This window comes from Xenopus laevis, chromosome 9_10S (assembly GCF_017654675.1).
Source record: "Xenopus laevis strain J_2021 chromosome 9_10S, Xenopus_laevis_v10.1, whole genome shotgun sequence".
Classification (NCBI taxonomy): Eukaryota; Metazoa; Chordata; class Amphibia; order Anura; family Pipidae; genus Xenopus; species Xenopus laevis.
In genome coordinates, this window is record NC_054388.1 from 73,227,669 (window position 1) to 73,249,815 (window position 22,147).

General features: G+C 39.5%; 1 protein-coding gene across 7 annotated transcripts in view; it reads right to left on the minus strand.

Annotated features, from left to right (window-relative positions):
- Positions 1-22,147, minus strand: part of LOC108703035 (arf-GAP with GTPase, ANK repeat and PH domain-containing protein 1-like) — a 255,703-nt gene that overhangs the window by 20,185 nt on the left and 213,371 nt on the right. For 5 of the 7 annotated variants that reach the window (XM_041578782.1, XM_041578781.1, XM_041578783.1 and 2 more), the window contains 5 exons: positions 19,616-19,777; positions 14,559-14,633; positions 8,297-8,451; positions 5,195-5,285; positions 3,724-3,946 (listed from right to left, as the gene is read on the minus strand). In XM_041578782.1, coding sequence (XP_041434716.1) covers positions 3,724-3,946; positions 5,195-5,285; positions 8,297-8,451; positions 14,559-14,633; positions 19,616-19,777 — 706 coding nt within the window. The remainder of the gene's footprint in view (positions 1-3,723; positions 3,947-5,194; positions 5,286-8,296; positions 8,452-14,558; positions 14,634-19,615; positions 19,778-22,147) is intronic. The other 2 variants (XM_018238943.2, XM_041578780.1) reach the window with 1 other exon arrangement.

The following is a 22,147-nucleotide window of genomic DNA, read 5'->3' on the forward strand; positions in this document are numbered from 1 at the left end:
AGCAAAATGTCAGATCTGTGCAACAAGCACACGGGCAACAATCACATGAAATCACGCCAACACGCGTTACACATGGCACAGCTTCCTCGGCTGAGCATGGCATTGAGGGCACGCTGATCCGGCACAGTCTCTATGACTCTAATACACCTTGAGTTGCAATTAGTGGCCCTGTCATTTTCGGCCGCTGCTGCCTATTAATTAAGCCTGTCAAACGGAAAAACTGCAGCACTCACAAGATAATTAATATTGGGAGAGACGCAGCAGCTCGGAGCTGGGAGAACTTCCCTAAGAGAAGAGAGAGAGGGGTAAAGACAAACAGAAAAACAAGGGGAGATTGTGTGTAAACAGAGGCTAGAGAAATGAATATAAAAAAAAAAAAAAAGACCATCTTGGCAAGTCTCTACAACTTTCACCAGACACCTTGGCTGTGATCTTCTAAAAAGACGACTCTTAAGCACATTACAAATATTAAGGTGCACTAACAGAGCCTGTGGTGAATGATTCTCAGTATCATTACTGAGGATGATGGGAGCTGTAGGTGCAGAGCATAAAGAAGAGCAAGAAATACCAGTGAAGCAGAAGAAAGCAGCAAGGCGAAGATGATAATGTGCTTGGGAAACAGAGTATATGGAGAGGCAGTGTGCAAATGAAGAGAGAAACAAAAAGAGTATCGAAGAGAATGACACCAGCAAACTGGCAGACAAGAAAGTTAAACTGCCCTTGTTCTAATTGTTAAATTTGATGGTCCGTGGAGGGGGGAGCGAGCGCTCTGATTAAAACCTCCCCACGAGCCCGGCAGCCTCTCACAGTCTGGGCAGCTGCAGTGTCAAAGCTGGGGAGCGTATTCATATCATTAAGCCCCAGAGAACTTAATTGAAAGAAGAGCCAGGCCTGGACCTTGACACGCAGGAGGTCAGAGTAATTGCTGCCGGACATATTTAACATTAAGATAATCAGCCTATTAATTACCCTTTGGATCATTAAATCAGCCAGTTGCAAAATGAAATTCCTGCCTCTATTACTCAGCTGAGAGACCACAGGGCCTCCACTCACCATCTATCAGTGTGAGGCCGAGCCAGGCAGGGAGAAAGGGGGGAGAGGCTGATAGTAAAGGGGAGAGAGCAGCAAGACTTTTAGAGACAAAGGCACCCAAAGGGGGGTGAACTAATTCAGAAAAACCCCAGTAAAGGAGAAGCATGAGAGAATGGAGGGAAGGCATTCAGAGCTGGTTCAAATCATAGAAATATAAACAAGTAGTTAAATGCGGACCTCATACAGAGTGAAATACAGAGTGTTAAATGCACTGCCAGCCAAGAGGTGGCACTTGGACCAGAGAGTGGAGATCAGAGCCAGCCATGAGGTTCTGATTACAGCAAGTTAACGAGGTGAGGTGACCCTGACTGGCAGAGACGGGAGCCAGGGTAAGTAAATAGGGGAGGGCAGGCGTGTGGGGGTGCTGGGGGGTAGTGGGGGTTGCTGCAGCTCTCCACTTAGCAGGATAATAAAGGAAATCATCCTTGATTATCAGTGCTAATTTGGACACTGCCGGTAGCTTGTTATGCGAGCTCTGAGTAGCATTTAATTAATTCAATTGCCTGTTAATGGGGCAAGTGACATGTGGGGAGCAGATGGGTCTGTGGGTCAGATCTGCACAGACTATTGTCCATGTCTTTGCTACACCCTCCCTCTGCACACATCCTCCGCTACCCGACCTTTAAAAAATGAGGACTACATGATCACCACATGTGAGAGAGCATACCCTTCAATCACTGTATGTAGCTGGATAGTAATCTCCCAACATATGCTGGATTGTCAGTTCTGTGTACCAGAGGGGCAGACTATAGATATGATAAAGCCACTGTTCTCCTATTCCCACTTCACTTTGCAACAGGTGAACGTGAATCAAAAAGGGAGGAAACACCTTGATAAATGTTGCTTTTTTTAAGTTAGTATTTTAGAATCTGCTAGAGGCATAATAAAGATGATTATCATCTCCCTCTGCATCAGCATTGATTGTTAAGCATGCTTTTTTTTTTACATGCTGATCTTGATACACTCATTTTAAACTAATTTGTTTGAATAAGAAGCAAGTTTCCTTTTAACTGTAAATGCAAGATGTTTTATTGCCATCAAGGAGTTCAATAGCCAGATACAGTCATGTTTTTTAAATTCTTTTTCAGTAAGGGTTTCAGAGCATTATTTATCTCTATCCTGCATCAAAATGTATTACTATGAGGGGAACAACGGTTTCCAATGTGGTAATGAAAATGGATCTTCCATCATGTTCTACACGACAATGCACCCTAGTGGCCAAAAATGAAAACATGACAATAATGACAGATTTTCTGTCTAACAGATACTTTTTCAGAACTGGTAAGTATAGTGTCCCAAAAGGCTCTTTGGAATAATGTCACAGTTATAGCATGACCTGGTGGTGGTATAAACAATGGAAATTACTATTTCACTGCAGAACAGGGAACAATTGTTCCCCAAAAGTGCAGAGAGGTTCATTTTTTTCGGATGCATGACTGACCTGTTTCCATGTGCACAATGACTGCATTAGCTCTGGACGCTTCGTTATTTTTCGACATGACAAACAAATTCCCATACATGTGTACGACTTGTTCAAAAGAAATAACTATACAGTACACATTGATTTAAATATGAATAATTTATGGCTGTTTTCTTTCTTATTAATAGTCTTCATTGTAATAATATGTGCAAGACTAGCTACTGCAAGCAGAATACCACCTTGTCAAATAGATGTAATGTACCTTATGCTATACTATTTTTTCACTATATGTGGAGCATCTATTGCAGGGATCCCCAACTTTATTTTATATGAGTCACATTCAAATGTAAAAAGAGTTGGGTGGTTCCATTACGCAATATCAAGAGTGATGAAATGTGGGCAGAGGGATTTTGTCCGTCACCTATAGAAGTAGCATACAAATACCTCATGGGCCCTTGAACTAAGAATCCTGTTGCTTTGTCAGGCAGTAACCAACCAATGTTTATACAGTCTATAAAAAAACAAGGATTAACATGTTCTCCCTATACTGTTTTATTGCCTTTATCAATTATTCACACTTAATACTGCCCAACACCAATGTATCATACATGCCACAAGGACCTCCATACTGCATGGTGCACCATAAAGTTACACAACCATATCCAAATGTCCTGCTTGACTATATAAATTAGATAAATACACATTTTAAAACATGTATTATTCCCCCCAAATATGACATTGTTAGCAAATGGGGAGTTTGGTGCATGGATATTTTATGCGCACTGGTACTGACAATCAGCACCGCATTATAGGAAAATTTAGTTAGTAGTTCAAGATCGGTTATAGTGAATTGTGCAGTCTGTTATTGTCATAGACAAAGAGTCTAAGTTTAGTTCTTGTGATACCTTTTCTATATGCTCTTCTTTACGTTCTTGTGAATATCGTTTCTAAGTTTCGTTGAATATCTTTTCTATATGCTCTTTACTTTATGTTCTTACAAATATCTTTTCTATATGCTATGTGCGTTGTTCATAACATACACAATAGTGAAGTAAATTGCCAAGCTACAAGCCAAGTAAATTGTACTACTGAAATGATAGGGGTGGGCAGATTATGCTCTGGGCCGAGCAAATCCCAACTCTTAGTAGTATTTAAGACCTTGTATGATTAGTTGCGTTGTTGGTATATACAATGCAAGGACAGGTACTGACCTTGGGCTTTCTGAGCATGGCTTTACATGCCCTTGGCTGCTCCCTTCCCACACACTGTTGGCCAGCTCATTTCCGATGGCTGACATCACTTTAATAAGTTCTGGAGGCCAGTCGTCCAAGTCCAGGGAACGGACACGGGAAAGGTGAGTACCAAGGTTACGGTGGATCCCAGAACATTCAATGCACATAAGAGCACCCAGGTTCAGACTGGCCCAGTCTGGGTCTAAGGGTAAAGAGAAGAAAGATAAAGTTATTAATCTCAAAGTAGTCAAGTACTTAATAATTATCCATTATATCAGTATTTACAGGAATGGGTACTAGGTTAATATGCACTTTCTGCCACACTTTAATTTTTTAAATACAATTTTGGCTTCTTTCGAAAGTTATTAATTCCAGCTAATCAAACATTCTGCATTAGTTCATTTACATGGATACAACTTGCTCATTTGTTTTTATTTAGTTGATATTTATTTTGGATATGATCATTTAAACTAGAAATATGTATACATAATAGCTAGAGACTGTGTAAATTTTATAAGATTGGTTTTCATGAAATGTACCCATTACTAATGAAGTGTTGTTAAATTAAGCAATCAATGTAATTACAATAAATAAAGTAGCGGTTAATAAGTATTAAGCAATGATGAAAAGAATCCTTATGCAGGTGTTAGGAGTGGTAAGCGGTGGGTGCATATAAGAAATTCTGTGTAGTAGACAATGATGAGACTGTGTATGCTTAATATAAAGTAAGTATAGAAAAGAATGGTAAGAGAATAGTACTAGGGAACTTTCTGCTCATTGAGGAATGATGTGAGACACAAATGCTGAACACATTTGCAGTTAACACAACTGAGAGTTCAACACTGCAGATATTGGGAGACATGTGGGAGATTAAGGCCCTGAAGTATTAGGGAAAAGTTCTTGAGCCCACATGGCATTTTGATCAGTTAATTGTGGGGGCAATCAGAATGCTTCAACCAGCCATGGAATTGCTTATTTGCTGCTGTACTGCTACCTTATTTTGTGTAATGTACAATGTGTCATTGTTTCCCCTTCTAAACCTGCCAGTCAATTTTTTCCATTTTATTTTCTGTTTACTCTAACTACTACTACTAATAACATATACTATTATCATAATAATCATAAGTAATCATACGAGAGACATACTGATGATTCCATACCAGGATAACCATACATTTTGGCCCCAATTCTGCCATGCTATATCAGAACCAGATTGCCCCTTTGTCATTGTGCTCTAAGGGGCGTAGTAACATTGGAAACAAACATCACCGGTGCCCATAGCAACAAAAAGCTAAGATCTGATTGGGGGCTATGGGCAACATCACCGGTTATGCTTGTCTCCATTGTTAATAAATAAGTGAGGAGGGCGCATGTGCACAGATATGTATATTTACTTGGTTTGGGTGGAGTTTTAAATAGATCCTTGTTGTATTTCAATGTATAAACTTACTTTGTGCATCACAGTCCACACAGTGTGAGTTTCCTGGCAGGTTGCGGATTGATTGCAGCGCCAAAGCTTCATTCTGGCTGGTGAGACGGGACTAAAAAAGAAAGAAATTTGAGGATTTAAAATTTGGAATATGGATAAAAGCTTTGCAGGATACATGCATTAGGCAATGCATTGATGTGTAAGTAATATCAAATGCTTTGCATGTAATATATGTTCATAAATCTGTTTCAGATCTACAGTTGTGTTCAGAATAATAGCAGTGTGTTTAAAAAAGTGAGTAAAGCTCAAAATCCTTATAATAGCTTTTATTTCCATACAGTCAAATGCATTGGGAACAATGCACATTCTATTCCAAATCAAATAATGAAGAAAAATATATCAGACTTGTGTTATCCCTTTACAGAAAGTAAAGAAAAGGGAATATTAGGCTGTATAAAAAAAGCAGTGTCTGCATTCTTCTTTACAGACTCAAACATTCACTATATAAACTGAAAAATGTTTCAAGATTTTGCTTGCCTTTGGATATTTAGTTGTATAACCACGGTTTTTAAGAACTGCTGCACATCTGTGTTGCATGGAGAAAAGACTTATGAAAGGAAGTTTTCTGTTGGATTATGGTCCAGGGATTGGGCTGGCCACTCCATAACGTCAATCTTGTTGTTCAATTACTGGTGTGTTTGGGGCCGTTTTCTTGTTCAAACCAGGCCTGGGCCAAGCCGGCTGGGCAACCTAGGCAGCCACGCTGACCATCTTGGCTCCTTCCAGGCACCCACACTTCTGCCTACCCCTAGTTCGAGCCCTGGTTGAAAAACCCATTTCAAGGGCATTTCCACTTCAGCATAAGGCAACATAACCTCTTCAAGTATTTTGATGTATTGAAACTGATCCATGATCCCTGGCATGTGATAAATAGGTCCAACACCATAGTAAGAGAAACATCCCCATATCATGATGCTTGTGCCACCATGCTTCACAGTGTACCGTGGCTTGAATTCAGTGTTTGAGGGTCGTCTAACAAAAGTCTGTGACCCCTAGACCCAAAAAGAACAATCTTGCTTTAATGGGTTCACAAAATGTTTAGGCCAGTCAACATCTTCTTTGGCAAATTGTAACCTCTTCAGCAAGTCTTTTTTTCAACAATGGGACTTTGCAGGCCTTCTTGCAGATAGCTTGGCTTCACATAGGCGTCTTCTAATTGTAACAGTACCTTCCTGGAGCTGATCAGTCTTTTTACTATTCTTCTATCCATTTGAATGGTATTTTTCAGTTTTCTTCCATATGTTTCATTTTTTGTTTGCCATTTTAATGCATTTGATATAATTTTTGCTGAGAAGCCTATCATTTTCTGCATTTCTTTATATATTTCCCCTCTTCTGAACAATGTCTGGATTGATGCATTTTACCCAGATTTTACTCAGAGAGAAACACACTATAACCAGCATGCATAACATTTGCTGCATTCCTTCCTTAAATAAGGGCCACAACGGACACCTGTATTTTCACAGAATGAATGACCTCACTAACTGAATGCCACACTGGAGCACGCTATTATTATTTCGAACTTGCCTCAATTAATGATTCAATTACACAGAATCAGCAACATGCATGTCTGTTGGATGCATGACTACCACTATTAGTAAATTATTTGCCGTGTAGAATTTCTACCAAAAAGAGTGATTGATCAGGTTAGTGATGTCAGACTGCTATTATTCAAAACAAAATTGTAGTAACAGAATACAATCGTATGTTTGCTTTAAATCAGTGGTGCCTGCACATTGCCTGCTTTGGGTTACTAGAACTTGTTATAAACTTTGCCCCATATATTAAATTACCGCAAATGTAGTTGGATGAAAACATTTAAAGGGGAAGGAAACCTCCTCGGCGCTAACCCCCCACCCCCCCTCCCGTGTATTGCCCCCCCTCCCTACTCCCCCCTGGCCTACCCCTCCCGCTAGGCAAATGCCCCTAACTTGTTACTTACCCTTCTGCGCAGGTCCAGTCCAGGGAGTTCATAGGCGACATCTTCTTCCACGCGATCTTCTTCCTGCTTTGACCGGCGCATGCGCAGTAGGATCGTTTCGCCGGTACGATCTACTGCGCATGTGCGTGACTTTTGGCGCATGCGCAGTAGATCCGTACCGGCGAAATGCTCCTACTGCGCATGCGCCAAAACGCCGGTCAAAGGAGGAAGAAGATCGCGTGGAAGAAGATGTCGCCTGTGAACTCCCTGGACTGGACCTGCGCAGAAGGGTAAGTAACAAGTTAGGGGCATTTGCCCAGCGGGAGGGGTAGGCCAGGGGGGAGGAGGGAGGGGGGCAATACACGGGAGGGGGGTTAGCGCCGACGAGGTTTCCTTCCCCTTTAAGGCTAATGGCACATGGGATGTTTTGTTGCCTGTGCTAAATGATTTCCAGCATAGGCGACAAAAGTCCAAAATCCCTTTCTACTGAAGCTGAGAGGAATCGTTGTCATAAAGTTGTTTACTCATGGAAGAGACATTTTCTCAAATAAACTGAGAATAAATGAGGATTAAAATAATAACACCAATAATTGCCTGTAAGGGGCTTTTCCCCCGGATTTAATACATTAAGGAGATGCACAATTTTAATGATGTCACTATTTGTCGTCATCTAGCATAATGCAAGGGTACAGTGCAATACTATAGAACAGGGGTCCCCAACCTTTTTTTTACCCGTGAGCCACATTCAAATGTAAAAAGATTTGGGGAGCAACACAAGCATAAAATAGTCCCTTGGGGTGCCAAATAAGGGCTGTGATTGGTTCTTTGGTTGCCCCTATGTGGACTGGCAGCCTACAAGAGGCTCTACTTGGTACTATACTTAGTTTTTATGCAATTAAAACTTGCTTCCAAGCCTGGAATTCAAAAATAAGCTTCTGCTTTGAGGACACAGAGAGCAACATCCAAGGGGTTGGAGAGCAACATGTTGCTCGCGAGCTACTCGTTGGGGATCACTGCTATAGAACGTCAATATATTACTCCTGATAAAACAGATTAGTGGATTGTTATAGAACTGCTATATCTCAATATGAGGCTGGAGAAAGCATAGGGGTACATGTTACTGCACTGAGTCAAGGGCTTACCTTGTTCTTACTGCTTTCACAGGACTGTAGACTGGCCAAGATCTGACTCTCGATGGCCTGTACCCATGCATCTCTCTCTTCATAGCTTGTAGCTTCAAAGTGCCAGCTCTGACTAGTGAGAGATACGATAATAAATTCAAAGTTCTCCTCTTGTTCTGCAATAGAGAAAATAGAAAGGCTGCACATCAGTAATAAAGCCTTAGTGAGCACTACAAATACAAACGGCCAATGGAGGTTTGCATTTTATAATTGCTACAAATAACTCTCCCTCCCTAGAACAAAGTATATAAGCAAAAAACTTCTTAATTTATTGACCCAGTAATTTCATAACAACACACAAGCCCCAAATCAAGGGTCTGTATAAGAACCAAAACATACAAAGACACTTGATTCTATAGGATCAAAAAACCATTATATCTAGTTACTTGATATGTTTGATGCCTGTATTACGATGAAATAATTAAGTCATATAAAGATTTCTCTGGATATATATCTAGATAGCTTCATTTGCAATGTATGGAATAATCTGAAGTGATACTGACACAAGTCTCTCCCTGTATGACAATCATTACCTGCAAGTACCAATTGTGGGTAGTTTTGGCCCTTCGTTACTAGTAATGCTGACACATTTTCTATTTTTTACAGGAATATTTTGCTATCACTTTAAATGCTGGCCATTCAAACAATTGTTTCAAAAGCTAATTAAAGCAATGGAATATTTTGAGATCATTAACAGATGACTAAACAGGATGGTAAAATCCATAGAAAGCCTAGTTCGCATTGAACAAAAAAATATAGGATTCATCATGCTCAACAGGATCTGCCCTTCACTTACTAACAAAATTGGCATGCGCTCAATGTAGCCTAAACAATTATCAAAGCTACAGAAACGATGATGATGAGCATAGGACTGCTGTACAAGACCCAATGTACAAAAGGCCCATGCTTCAAAAGGTCTTTGGTTGGTGACACAGCCAGCATGCAGAGAGTGTGCTGATCAACACAACTTGTCCAGAAGCAATGTTTGCACTACACTGCCAAACTCACACTGAGCTAGGTAAATTCAGGTTAATATCTCACTCCCTTGCATGACCGATCATGGGCATTCTACATAACTTCCTTGTCTTTATAACTAATCATGTGCAAGTTATGTTTTGGCAGTAACAGCTGTTTATGCAACATAGAAAGTCTAATAGATTGTAAAAAAAAAAAAAGTAAAGGTTGGATATTTCCATTAGGTTTAAGGCAATTGTAGTTTGCCACAATACAGGTTATGATATTTTAACTGATATTTGCTTCTCTCATATTCACATGTTCCCATCTTCCTTTCATAAGTCTTTTCTACCTCCATCTCCAAAGGTATGCTCCTCACCTTTCCTGTTTTGGATGGTTCTATTCAACACAGGGCAACTTGGCTGCTGGCAATGGTATTTCTTATTTAATCCATCTGTGCTTCAACACACAATCCCCTTACCTGGCTCTGTAATCTGGAAGCATGTCATTAATGTAATTCATTCTTCATGTGTTAAGTCACCTGTCTTCCTTACTACTACTCTTCTCAAAGCCAATTCACATTCAACCAATCTGTCTCCCTACATTATCAGTCCCACTCACCTTACCTGTCTCAATACCAGTCCCCTCTCCACTTACCTGTCTCTCTCCCTACACTACCAATCCCCATTTCATTTACCCGTCTCCCTATGAAATTAGCCAACACTCTACTTATTGTTACACTGGCAGTCCACACTAAATCTACCTTTCTCAATACACACTGCCAGTCAACACTCATCTTACCCCCATGTCCTTACACTGGCATTCCCACCTCTACCTCTACCTGCCTTACAATGACATTCCTTATTTAACTGGTAATCCACTCAACTGACCTGTTTCATACTCTTCTCCTCTGTTTCCAATCACCATATTGGCTATTAGATACCTAAATCTTTCAAAATAACTCATAAAACAAAACACCACTCTCATAATAAATGTTACACAATGCCATACAAAGATGGGCCTTGTATAACGTTGATCTTTTTTATTCTATTTTAGGTGAATATGGGCAAAATAATTTGCACAGATACTGCTTATTCTATGTCATTCCAAACATGTTCTATATTTGTTTCCTGTTTTAAGGGTTCATTCTCTGCAGATATTATCTGTAATGAAATCTCTCTTGTGGAATCTGCTCTACACAGTTTATGTGTAAACAATATAGAATTTAATCTGGCTTTCTCCAGCTGTGGGTTCCTAGTTGTCTTTTATATGTATAAGGTTTGTAAATGAAATTAAAAAAAAATTTAAGGTAATTTTTAGTATGTTATAGAATGGCCAATTCTAAACAACGTTTCAATTGGTTTTCATTATTTATTTTTTAAAGTTTTATAGTTATTTGTCTTTTTCTTCTCATTCTTTGCAGGTTTCAAATGGGCGTTGCTTAACTCCCTGAAGATCCCTGAGAGGGATCGAAACGTTGAGTGGAATAAACACATTCTGTTTGCATCTATAATGATCGCGTGAATGCCGCTTTTCGTACAAATATTGGTTTTCCCTAGCTGGCACCCGGGTCCTTACTAAGTAAACGGAGTGCACCTTAGGAGCACTGTGATGTGTGAAAAATAAAATCACTTGATTAACTAAGGGAAGTGCTGGCCTGGTAATGCTTTATTCCAAATTGTGAGTATATGATTGATATTGGCCGTGCACCCCTACAATAGCTTTGTTGGACTGCGGATACTGAAGATATAATATATATATCACTTTGAGAAAGGCTGTCGTGTCAGCCGAAACGTCAGCGATCGTCCACTGAATAAAGACATTTAAACACTTCTAAGACCTGTGAGTGCGATCTCCATTTCCAGCTTTACATTCAAACTTCAACAAGGACTGCACCCAGGCATAATTGATGACATTTTCGTGAGTGCCGGTTTTTCCCTTCACTATATATATATATATATATATATATATATATATATATATATATATATATATATATATATATATATATATATATATATATATATATATATATATTTATTTATATTCAACAAGAACCAGCAACTACCAGCAAAAAGTAAGGCATGTATAGCCAACGTAACGTTTCGGTCCCTACTTTAGGCCTTTCTCAAGGCATATATATAAATATACAAATAGATTTTTAAAAGATTTTAAAATGATCTCCCTTTTTTCTGTATTAATAAACAGTAATTTGTACTTGATGGTAACAGCTAAATGAATTTATATTTGTGGCAAAACAAATGCAATGGATTTATTTAAAGTTTGAATGATTTTTTTTTAGCAGACTTAAGATATGGTGACCCAAATTTGGGAAAGATCCCAGGTCCCTTCATATTTTGTTTTCAATTAATAAAACATAAAAACTCAAGCATTCCTGATAATAAATCCTATACCTGTATTCGTCTTCTAATTAGCACCAGTGCAAATAGGCTATGTTTATAAGAAGTTGCCCTAGTTGAGTGAAAGGATATATTTTACAAATTTTTTTTAATTCATTATAACTTTATGGTTTTCTTGAAGATGAGCCCTGTGGTTTCCTTCACTATAATTAGCATACTATTTAATTCCCATTTGCTGTTCCTCTTGAGATTGCTGGAAGTGTCATGCAATAAAAGACATACACAGTGCTCTGTCTATCTGCTCTGAAAGCAGCCCTATGGGAATTGGTGACTAATTAAAGGAAGGGTCTAAGGGGTGTGTTCATGGTACAGCCACACAATGTCATACTGTGACATACCAGTGTCTGCTGTCATCCTATACTGCCGAGGACAACTCATTGACAAGCAGACTATAATACACAAACAGTACAGGGGGCATTTTGATAGAATATCTTAAATTAAGCCAGCTACTCTAGTGTGCTGGGCTACAGCAACAACAGGGTTAATAGACAAGAAGGCAGAACAGGAAATCTTAAATAAATAAAAATCCAATCTTTTATTAAGCAGAAACCGGCGTGACGCTTCCCCCAGCCAGGATCCAGCAAGTCAATTTGTGACCCCTGACCCACACGACCTTTAAAGAAACGGCAGCCTGCGCATGCAAATGGCGTCCGCCATGAGAGCAGCAGGGGAGAGGTGGGGGGGAGGGCGGCATCGCTCGGGAATGAGAGAGAAGCGAGAGAGTGGAGAAGGGAAAGGGGGGGAAAAAAACAAAAAACAAATTAAAAAGCTGTTACTTAAATGTCACAGAACACAATTGTTTTTGGCTACAGATCATTACACCTGATACGAACACATTACACACATACACAAGTATATATATTTATTTATATATAAATGTATATTTATATACATGATGAAGTGGTAATGATCGAGGAGATGGTCTCCGTGCCCCATATGGATGAAGAATAAATTAGAGTTTGCCCTGCATTGGCTTAACTCTTTGTGTGTTTGTACATGGGAGATACTTGCCTGTCCTATCCATACAGACCTTGGAAACAGTGAAACAAAGTCAAATCCGATGCACCTTACTACAGCCTAATGATGCATGCCTTTAAGGGACACTTACACCCTGTTTATTAGTAGAGAAGACTGGTCAGGATATAAAATAGAAATGGCATAATGCAGCTACCTTGGTAGTCTGTAAAGGTGGCATTATTAATGAAATGAAAAGTCGTAGTAGCCATATTGATTTCTTAGTTGCCACGCTATAATGAACAACAGTGGAATCCTGGAATAAACAAACTCACATATTTGTAACATGTTAAAGCTTTTGTTTTATATTTTTGGCTGCAAGCAGAGCCCTCTACTACACAGGCACTCTTATTTATTATTGGTATTACTGTCATCTAAACATTTTATGAGTTAAGCCTTAAAGGAGAACTAAAGCCTAAATAGGAATATGGCTAAAAAATGTCATATTTTATATACTGAACTTATTACACCAGCCTAAAGTTTCAGCTTCTAAATAGCAGCAATGATCCAGGACTTCAAACTTGTCACAGGGGGTCACCATCTTGGAAAGTGTCTGCGACATGCTCAGTGGGCTCTGAGCAGCTGTTGAGAAACTAAGCTTAGGGGTGGTCACAAATTTACAAGCAGAAAAAGAAAATGGCTTGTAATATAAGACAATGCTACAGGGCTGTTTATTAAAATCAGATGCTAGTTGCACTGGTGTCTGTGCTGCTGTGTAGTAATTATCTGTATAATTACTAATCAGCCTTATGTTGTGACATTTTTATTGTACGTGTACTGCATATTGTGAGTGGGTCCCTAAGCTCAGTCAGTGACAGCAGCACAGAGCATGTGGAGTGAATCAGCAGAAAAGATGATGGGGAGCTACTGGGGTATCGTTGGAGACACAAATCTTCCCTGCTAAAGGGCTGTGGTTGCTTTGAACTGGTATAGAAGCACAAAAAAAACATTTCTAGCCTACTTCTTTTGTTAAACTTTAGTTCTCCTTTAAGGCATTTGCAGATGGGCTGACTGCCGGTGTTCAGGCTGCAGATTGTTCCGATGCAGTTTGCTCTATTGAACAGCACAGCTGGAACTCAAGGCAAACCATCAGTCTGTAGATGCACAGACACAGAGGCAAAAGTTACTCTTGCATTTGGAAGTCAAGCAAGGGCACAGTTCAAAAGAAAAACAATAAGCTATTGCTAAGCAAAGCAAAGCACAGCACATAAACTCCATTATATAAGTGATAACCAACCTGATAGTGAGCATATCAATCCTGCATTGGTACAGTTGTTGTTTAACTGTAACTCCCAGGGTCCTCTAAGAATAAGCTGCTCCAACAACAGCTGTAGGTCAGAATGTGACTGTGCCCAAAGCTGCTGAATTTGGAACCAGTAACTGGCTTTATGCCGTAAACAGGTCTTGGCAACTCTTTCTGTTACCTGTATGACAATCATTATAACCATAATTCAACGTAGGAAAGGTTGAGAATTTTTCTAACTAAGCCATTTGACTATCACAGACACTGACTGATGTCACCAGTCAATATACTCATAATTAAGTGGCTGTCAAAAATATAGAGGACAAAAAATTAGGACATCTTTTCCCTTTAAACTCCTTTACCATTATCACTACAGTTTACCCATTTTGTGCCAAAGATAATTTCACCACTGTGCCCTCAATACCCAAATAGCAGACTTACATTCACTAGTTTCTATGTAAATGAATATTTTAGGATGTGAATGAGAGCAGCAGGCACTGATACACAGACAGGAGGAAAAAAAGCGCAGGCAGAGTGGAGCACATGCACATAGAACAGCGGATCCGAGAGGGTCTTAAGGGAAATGTGTTACCTTCAGCGTTGGCGTTGCTGCTGTAAACATTTCGCAGGCTGCCAACACGGTTTAGTTTCCATGCTTTACGTTTAGCTGCATCCAGAGAGCAGGTGGGAAGGAAAGACGGAGAAGGAGAAAAATAAATGGGGAAATAGGAAAGAAGGACAGGTCAGATGTGAGGGGGAAGGAGAAGAGGGGTCAGTAAGGACCTGTGTTACTAAACAGGACACAGGCATCTAGCGGTCATTAGTGAAAACAGTGCTCTCCATGCCAACTCCAATACTGCATACAGGCAAAAAGGGTCTCCCTTCCCACACTTAGAAGAGCAATCTCCTTTCATACTTCAGTATGCAGCACTGCTGTTTGTGTAACAGGTACAAAGCTGGGACAGGTATTTTTTTCACAGTTATTTCCACATGAAAGGCATATCAAGTGTTACATTTTTCTTGATCTTTATGATTCTGTGACAGAGTCTGAGTCTGTGCAACTGAAATAAATATTCTGCTTGGTGTATTATATGAATCCATAAACGTTACTCTGTGTACGATATGGACCCACAGACCTTGCCCTGTGTACAATACGAATCCACACACCTTGCCCTGTGTACAATACGGATCCACACACCTTGCCCTGTCTACAATACGGATCCACACACCTTGCCCTGTGTACGATACGGATCCACACATCCTGCCCTGTGTACGATACGGATCCAATCACCTTGCCCTGTGTACAATACGGATCCAATCACCTTGCCCTGTGTATAATACAGATCCACCCACCTTGCTCTGTGTATAATACAGATCCACCCACCTTGCTCTGTGTGCGATACGGATCCACCCACCTTGCCCTGTGTACGATACTGATCCACACATCTTGCTCTGCATCTTGTTCTGCATATAACACTGTTTCACACACCCTTTTCTGTGTGCAAAAAAAGAAGTGTAATCTGCCATAATCTTTTATTTTGTGCCCTGCACAAAAAAATTGCTGCAGGTCTCTGTGCTCCAAATGAGAGCAGTACAATACTACCTGCCTCATGTGTGTTGGAAAGGTAGTAGCTACGGGTTTCATTCATATGCAAGTTAGGGAATGTGGGTGGCAAGTGACAGCAAGGGGGCCTTGGACTTGCTAGCCATCTGGTGGGTGGCAAGTACAATGGCTGCTAGGGTTGCCATCTGGCTGGTATTTTACCGTTCTGCCCGGTAAAAATTATGCTTGATGCCAATGATATTAAGAGGAAAAAAACAGCAAGAATATAGGAAGGCCGGAAAATGGTGGCAACCCTAATGGCTGCCCTGTGCCCACCAACACTGCTCTAGGTTCAGGGGCAGAAGGCAGCCAGAAGGACCCAAGGCAAAAATGGCCTTTGAATTGGAGCTAAGGGGCACTTTTTCGCACACCTCAGTGCTTTTGCACTTCTGTCTGGGCTCTTTATAAATGACAACCTATGGTTGCCTATGATTACGTGTGGAAACACACGAAACGCGTTAGGACAAAATAAGGTTGTGTAAATAAAAGCTATTTGGATTTTACCACTGCTTGAAGTCCTGTGGAGTGCATGCCATTCATTCGTTGTTGATGCATTGTCTCCTCCTGCTGAGGGTTCGGGCGCAGCACCCGGGCCATTGAGAAGGAGAGGTGAGTGACCCTAACATTTGCACGTCTTTGGATAAAAACAGTTAAGCGGATGGTTCAGGGCACACGCACCCGAACCAAACTATCTATTTGGTGAGCCATTGTGGAATTTCCTTTTAATAATTTAAGAGAAAGTTGGCAAATTTAATTACCCCGCATGTGCACTTGAGTTCAGATTTTTACAAATCGGCAGGGGGGTTAGAGTGCTCCGACCTTTGTGTGGTGTTCTTTATAAATAACTCCTAAATTCTCACACACACAGAGCAGGGTATGTGAATCTCTTTTAGCTTCCCAAGCCGTATATAATACATAATCATTTTCCACTCTATACTGTACAAAAAAAAAAATCTGCCTTTTCTATGCACACCCTAAAGACATAATCTCACATTCCACAGGTACACACACCTCATTTCATTCAGCAAACACACTGATGATCTAAACAGAACATTCAGGGATGTTCTTGTATAAAGTGGCGCCACATGGATTCCAATGAAGAAAATCAGTATAATACCACATTTGTAGGCTGAAGCTTTTGGACTCTGTAACACATTGACCTCCATAATTAAATAGAATAGTATAACATAACTGGCCACAGGTGCACTGGGTGACCACACGTGATATCCAGGTGCTGAGAGATGAGGGCACAGATATCAGGAGAAGATCCCACACCCTGTGATCTTTGGTCAGATATAGATCACATTTCAAATGGTTAATTAGAAGGGTCCGTGTAAAAGGAGAAACTATAATCAGTGAAGCACTGATCCCAACACTACAGCTTTCCAACTTGGGGGTCCAGGTTGTGAGAGGTCTGTCTCCCATGGCTGGGGCTGGATAAAGAACTCCATGTTTACTCATGGCATGACAGTTATAAGGACTGTAAATTGTTAGTCCAACGTCCAACATTTAATCCATATATGATCACCATTTTAAGCAGAATTAGATCACTGTTTAGGGTAGTCATGTTGGTAAATTAATAGATCAATAGACCAATCATTGACAGTTAGATCCAATAAATATTATAGGGGGGCAACTTTTGTCTAGAATAAGCTCACTCTATTAAAATTACCAGAAATCCTGTCTCTCTACATGCAAAAGGCAGTTATTTTGTTAGATTTTGTTTGTACTGGAATCAGCTATTTGAGTGAGCTTTAATACATCTGCTAGGAAAGGAAGCCCCCCTATAATTTACAAAGTTTCTTATTTCGGTATGCTAAAGCCTATATTGAATTTTCATTTTCGCGATTCCCCTTTGAATAACAGAAAATTTAATTCTGAACAACTTTACAATATAAATTTATCCTGTTGTAAAAGTAGTTATTGAAAGCACTTGCTGTTCTCTGCTTATGACTAATGAAACAATGTAGTAGAGTCGGAACCATAAGTGCTGAAAATTTGCATATAACTAGTGTAAATATGTAATTAATACATATTGGCAAGATGCTAAGAAAAATTTTCTGTTTGGGATTACATCCCCTATAAATTAGCTGCATTAAAAGGCAAAATATAAGTAAGGTTTTTATATTTTTCATAATTACTGTATATTTACGCACAATTAATACCTAGTTTTAGATAAAAAAAATCTATATATTGCCTAATACTTCAATCTCTTTTTTCCTCAAAGTCTCACAAGACAACTGAAAATTATATGTTTATCTTAATTTATATTTATATGTTTATCTAAGCAACTTTACTGCAGTGTTCGTAAGAAACAAAATAAAGCTGTAACACAAGCAAGTGTCATAGAACACTGTGACAAATATGTTTTATTGCTGACTATTGCTATGTCTCTACACACTGCCAGACAACTAATGGAAACACTGCAAAACTTTTACAGAGTAGCCAATGACATAAAGCATGTCAAGACTGATTGCCCCCCCCCCCCCCCACCAGTTAAAATAAAAGATTGTATGAGTGGTCACAAATGGTATGGCCCCTTTCTATTGCACTGTTAAAGAAATACTAATTGTAACTAACCTTTCTGCAGAAAAGTTCCTTACTGTAATGTAATCTTTACTTTCATTCTCTTAAATGGTTTTAAACATGTTTTTCAGTTCAACTGCTTACAAATCGTACACCAGAAATAAAGATTTTTTTTCAGTTGCTCTTTTTGGTCCCTTTTTTATACTTCAAATCAAAATGTTGCGGCGCACTTCCAGGGCCAAATGATCACTTCCGTTTTCAGTTAAAAAATCACCTTTATTTGTTACATCAGTAAAAGAATGGACAACATCAGACATCATCACCTTTTTTAATACTTACCATCTTAGGTTTCTCAAAAGTAGCTCAGTAAACATTTAAAAAATTTAAATTTGTCATTATTTCTGGTGTGCTATTTGCACTGTATAAAAAACAACTGAACTGGAAAAAAGATTAGGAGAGTGAACTTCCCCTTTAAAGATGGTTTAAAATGTGGGGGTAGAGTGATTTGCACAGTAGCTCTGTGCAAATCAACATTCATACATAATCACAGAACTGCTATAGAACTTGCCTGCTATATCTCAATTGAGGGCAAACCCTACGTATGAATAATTATATGCTGTAATATAGACAATAACTGGAATAGGAAGAAAGAGAAGGATATTTAGAATTACTAATAAGGACATTACAGGCTTGGTAGTTCAGGAGGAAAGGGTTATCAGATAAAAAGTTACAAGTTAAAGAAAGGAATCAATTTGAATGCAATATCTTTACACAGCAGGCTCTTTCACACAATATATTTGCCAGCCACAAAAAGTAGTTAGCTAAAAGTCCCAGTTTACCTCTATGGGCACAGGGTGAATCTGTTAATAATACACAATACTATTTATGCAGAGAGAATTGTATATTGGTGTAACTTGACCTGAAGTCACTGGAATGACATTTGCATCATTATTCATTTTTGGCCAGTTAATTCGAATAACCCACCCTGCTGGAATTGGACACTCACAGGTATACATAGTGTTGGACTGGCACACCGGGATACCAAGAAAACTTCCGGTGGGCCCATATGTCATTGGGCCCCTTACTTCTAATCATTTGGCCTATTTCATGGTCATTCCCTATTTCTTTATGGGGCTTAATAATGGAAAAATTGAGTATAGTATGTAGAGATTAAAGACTACTAAGAGAATAAAGAGGTTGAGTGAGGAGAGGAGGAATAATATAGTTTGGAAAGTGGGCCCTCAGCCTAAGGTTTTTCTGGTGGGCCCCTGGCATCCAGTCCAACACTGGGTATACAGAAAACTGTAGCGTGAGAGCAGGCCTAAGCAATCAAACTAACCAATCATATTAAACAGAAGTAAATTTAGACCTTGACAAAATAAAGACAGAGCAAACCTTTATAATCTTGAACTTAATATAGTCAGGTGCAATACTGAAGCATTCTTTTCAGTATGGGTACTACTGTGGGCCACATGCTTTGCATACTGAACAGCTTTTGGTTTGGAAGAGAGAGAGCTCACCTTCAGCAGTACTAGATAGCCCGTCAGTCTTAAAGTTACTGGTGCTTTTCTTCCGGCGGTGCTTCTTGCGGTTTGCATGTGGCGAGGGTGGTGGATCTAGCTTGGGGCTTGTGGTGCTGGAGATGCTAGGACTGGAACACACAGAGTCTCCTAGGCCAGTATCTGTGAATGGACCACAAGAAAGAGAGGTTAACACACACATATATCTAGGGACAATAAGGCACAGCTTTCAACTGTAAGAAACCGGGTGCTAGGCAGAAAAGGTATATAGACTGAATGGCACAGCAACGGAATACAGATAAAACAAAGACTTTGCAGTACCGCCTACCCAAATTTAATTCCAAATACTTTATATATCTCACACACCTACAAAGCCATTTTATTGCTGCTGTAGGAACCTTACCCACTTCTCCCAAAACAGAACACCATCCCCACCTCAGGGCAACATCTTCAAGCATTTTGGTGACAAGTGAAAATAAAATAACATTGACATCCCATAAATATCACAGGCAGAAAGATGAGCCCTGCAGAAAGATGATCGGCTGCAGTCACCAGCTTGCTCTCAAGGACGACACATAACTAATTGTACAATCATTTCGCTTCATATTATCTGGAAAATGTGTAACTTATCTCAACTGAAAGAATGCCATGTGGAATGCCAAGTCTTGATGTTATCCTGCCAGGAAAACTACTACCATACATGCATAATTGTGTTTCTGACCAGATCTTCATTTTGAGGTGTATATTAATGATAAAATCTCAGAAGCGATAGAAAATAGCAACAATAAAAACATAGATGCGATCTCCTGACACACACACGCACGATTTGATTTAAAAAAGAATAGCAGAATATGGTGGCTAAATATTGACCAATACAGTATTTGGCTATATGCTGTGTGTGTGGTTGTGCTAAAGATTTCCAATCGACCAAACGACCAATCTCCACCGGACGAAAGATGTCGGCACACGCAACACACGATCCGAAAATCATACGAATCCTCGATTCGTACGATAGGATCTGTGTGTCTATGGCCACCTTAACTCACTGAGCCAATTTCAATTCTAAATGACCTTCACGGATACAACAGGGCTTGGAAATGGTGTGCTGAAGTTGGACACTCTCTGCACTTACCACATCCACTGGTTAAAGCTTAAAATGTGGGTGCTTTAAAGGAGAACTAAAGCCTAACAAAACAAGTAGCTAGAAATGTTGTACATTATGTTTTGGGCTTCTGTACCAGCACAAGGCAACTACAGCCCTTTAGGAGGGAAGATCTCAAAGATGCCACAGTAGCTCTCCCATCTTCCTTTCTGCTGATTCACTGTCCATACTCTGTGCTGCTCTGAGCTTAGGGACCCACTCACAATATACAGTACACATAGAATAAAAATGTCACAATATAAGGCTAATTAGTACTTAATACAGATAATTACTACATGGCAACTGAGAAACCAGGACAATTAGCATTGGAACTTAATAATCAGCCTTGTCGCATCAGCTTATATGACAAACAAACCTAATTTTCTGCTTGTAAATTTGTGACGACACCTAAGCATATCTTCTTAACAGCTGCTCGGAGCCCACTGAGCATGTTAGACTTGCCAAGATGGTGACCCCCTGTGACAAGTTTGAAGTCCTGGATCATTGCTGCTATTGACAAGCTGAAACTTCAGGCTGGTGCAATAAGTTCAATTTATAAAATATGGCATTTTTAATCATATTCATTTTTATGGTTTAGTTCTCCTTTAAGCTTCCAGAATCTAGCAAGCCTTGCTCCACATGTTCACATAACAAGCACTCCAATTAGATTTATGGATTTTTTGCTTCTTTTGAACATAAAATGGTTACATATTACACAAAGTACATACTGTATAAATAATGCTGCTTTAGCTGCAATGATACAATGAAGAAGGGGGTTACCATGAAGTGCCTGCTTTGGGTTGTAAAGTTGAGGTCAAGTGACAGCAAGTGGTTCACATGCTCTTTAGTTTCAGTTGATCTAAAAACATATTGTAGGGTGCAATAATTTACACTTACACCACAAGATAAAAAGACAATTATAAAGGTTTGCAGAAGTAGGTTGTTTTTATATATAGTTGGCACCATCTAGGGAAATTACATATCAATCTGAAAGCAACTATGTAATAAGTGGTGCAAGTAGGAAGGTAACTAATTCCAACATAGCAGGTATTGTGTTGATTCTCTAGCTTTGCTTTTTGAACAGAATATATATCATATTGTGAGTCGTGGAATATCGACTCTAATGGTTTTAAAGGAAAGGGAAAGGTAGCGAAGCAGTTTATTGTCAATAGATTAGCCACAATAGTGCAAGCTATAACACTATTTATTCTGTAGAATGCTTTACTATACCTGAGTAAACAGCTCTAGAGGCTCTCTGTTTGTTTAGGATAGCAGCTGCAGTGTTAGCTTGGTGTGACAGCACTTCCTATACCTATATCTCTCCCTGCTCACTTATAGCTCTGGGCTCAGATTACATCAGGGAGGGGAGGAGGGAGATGAGCAAACTGAGC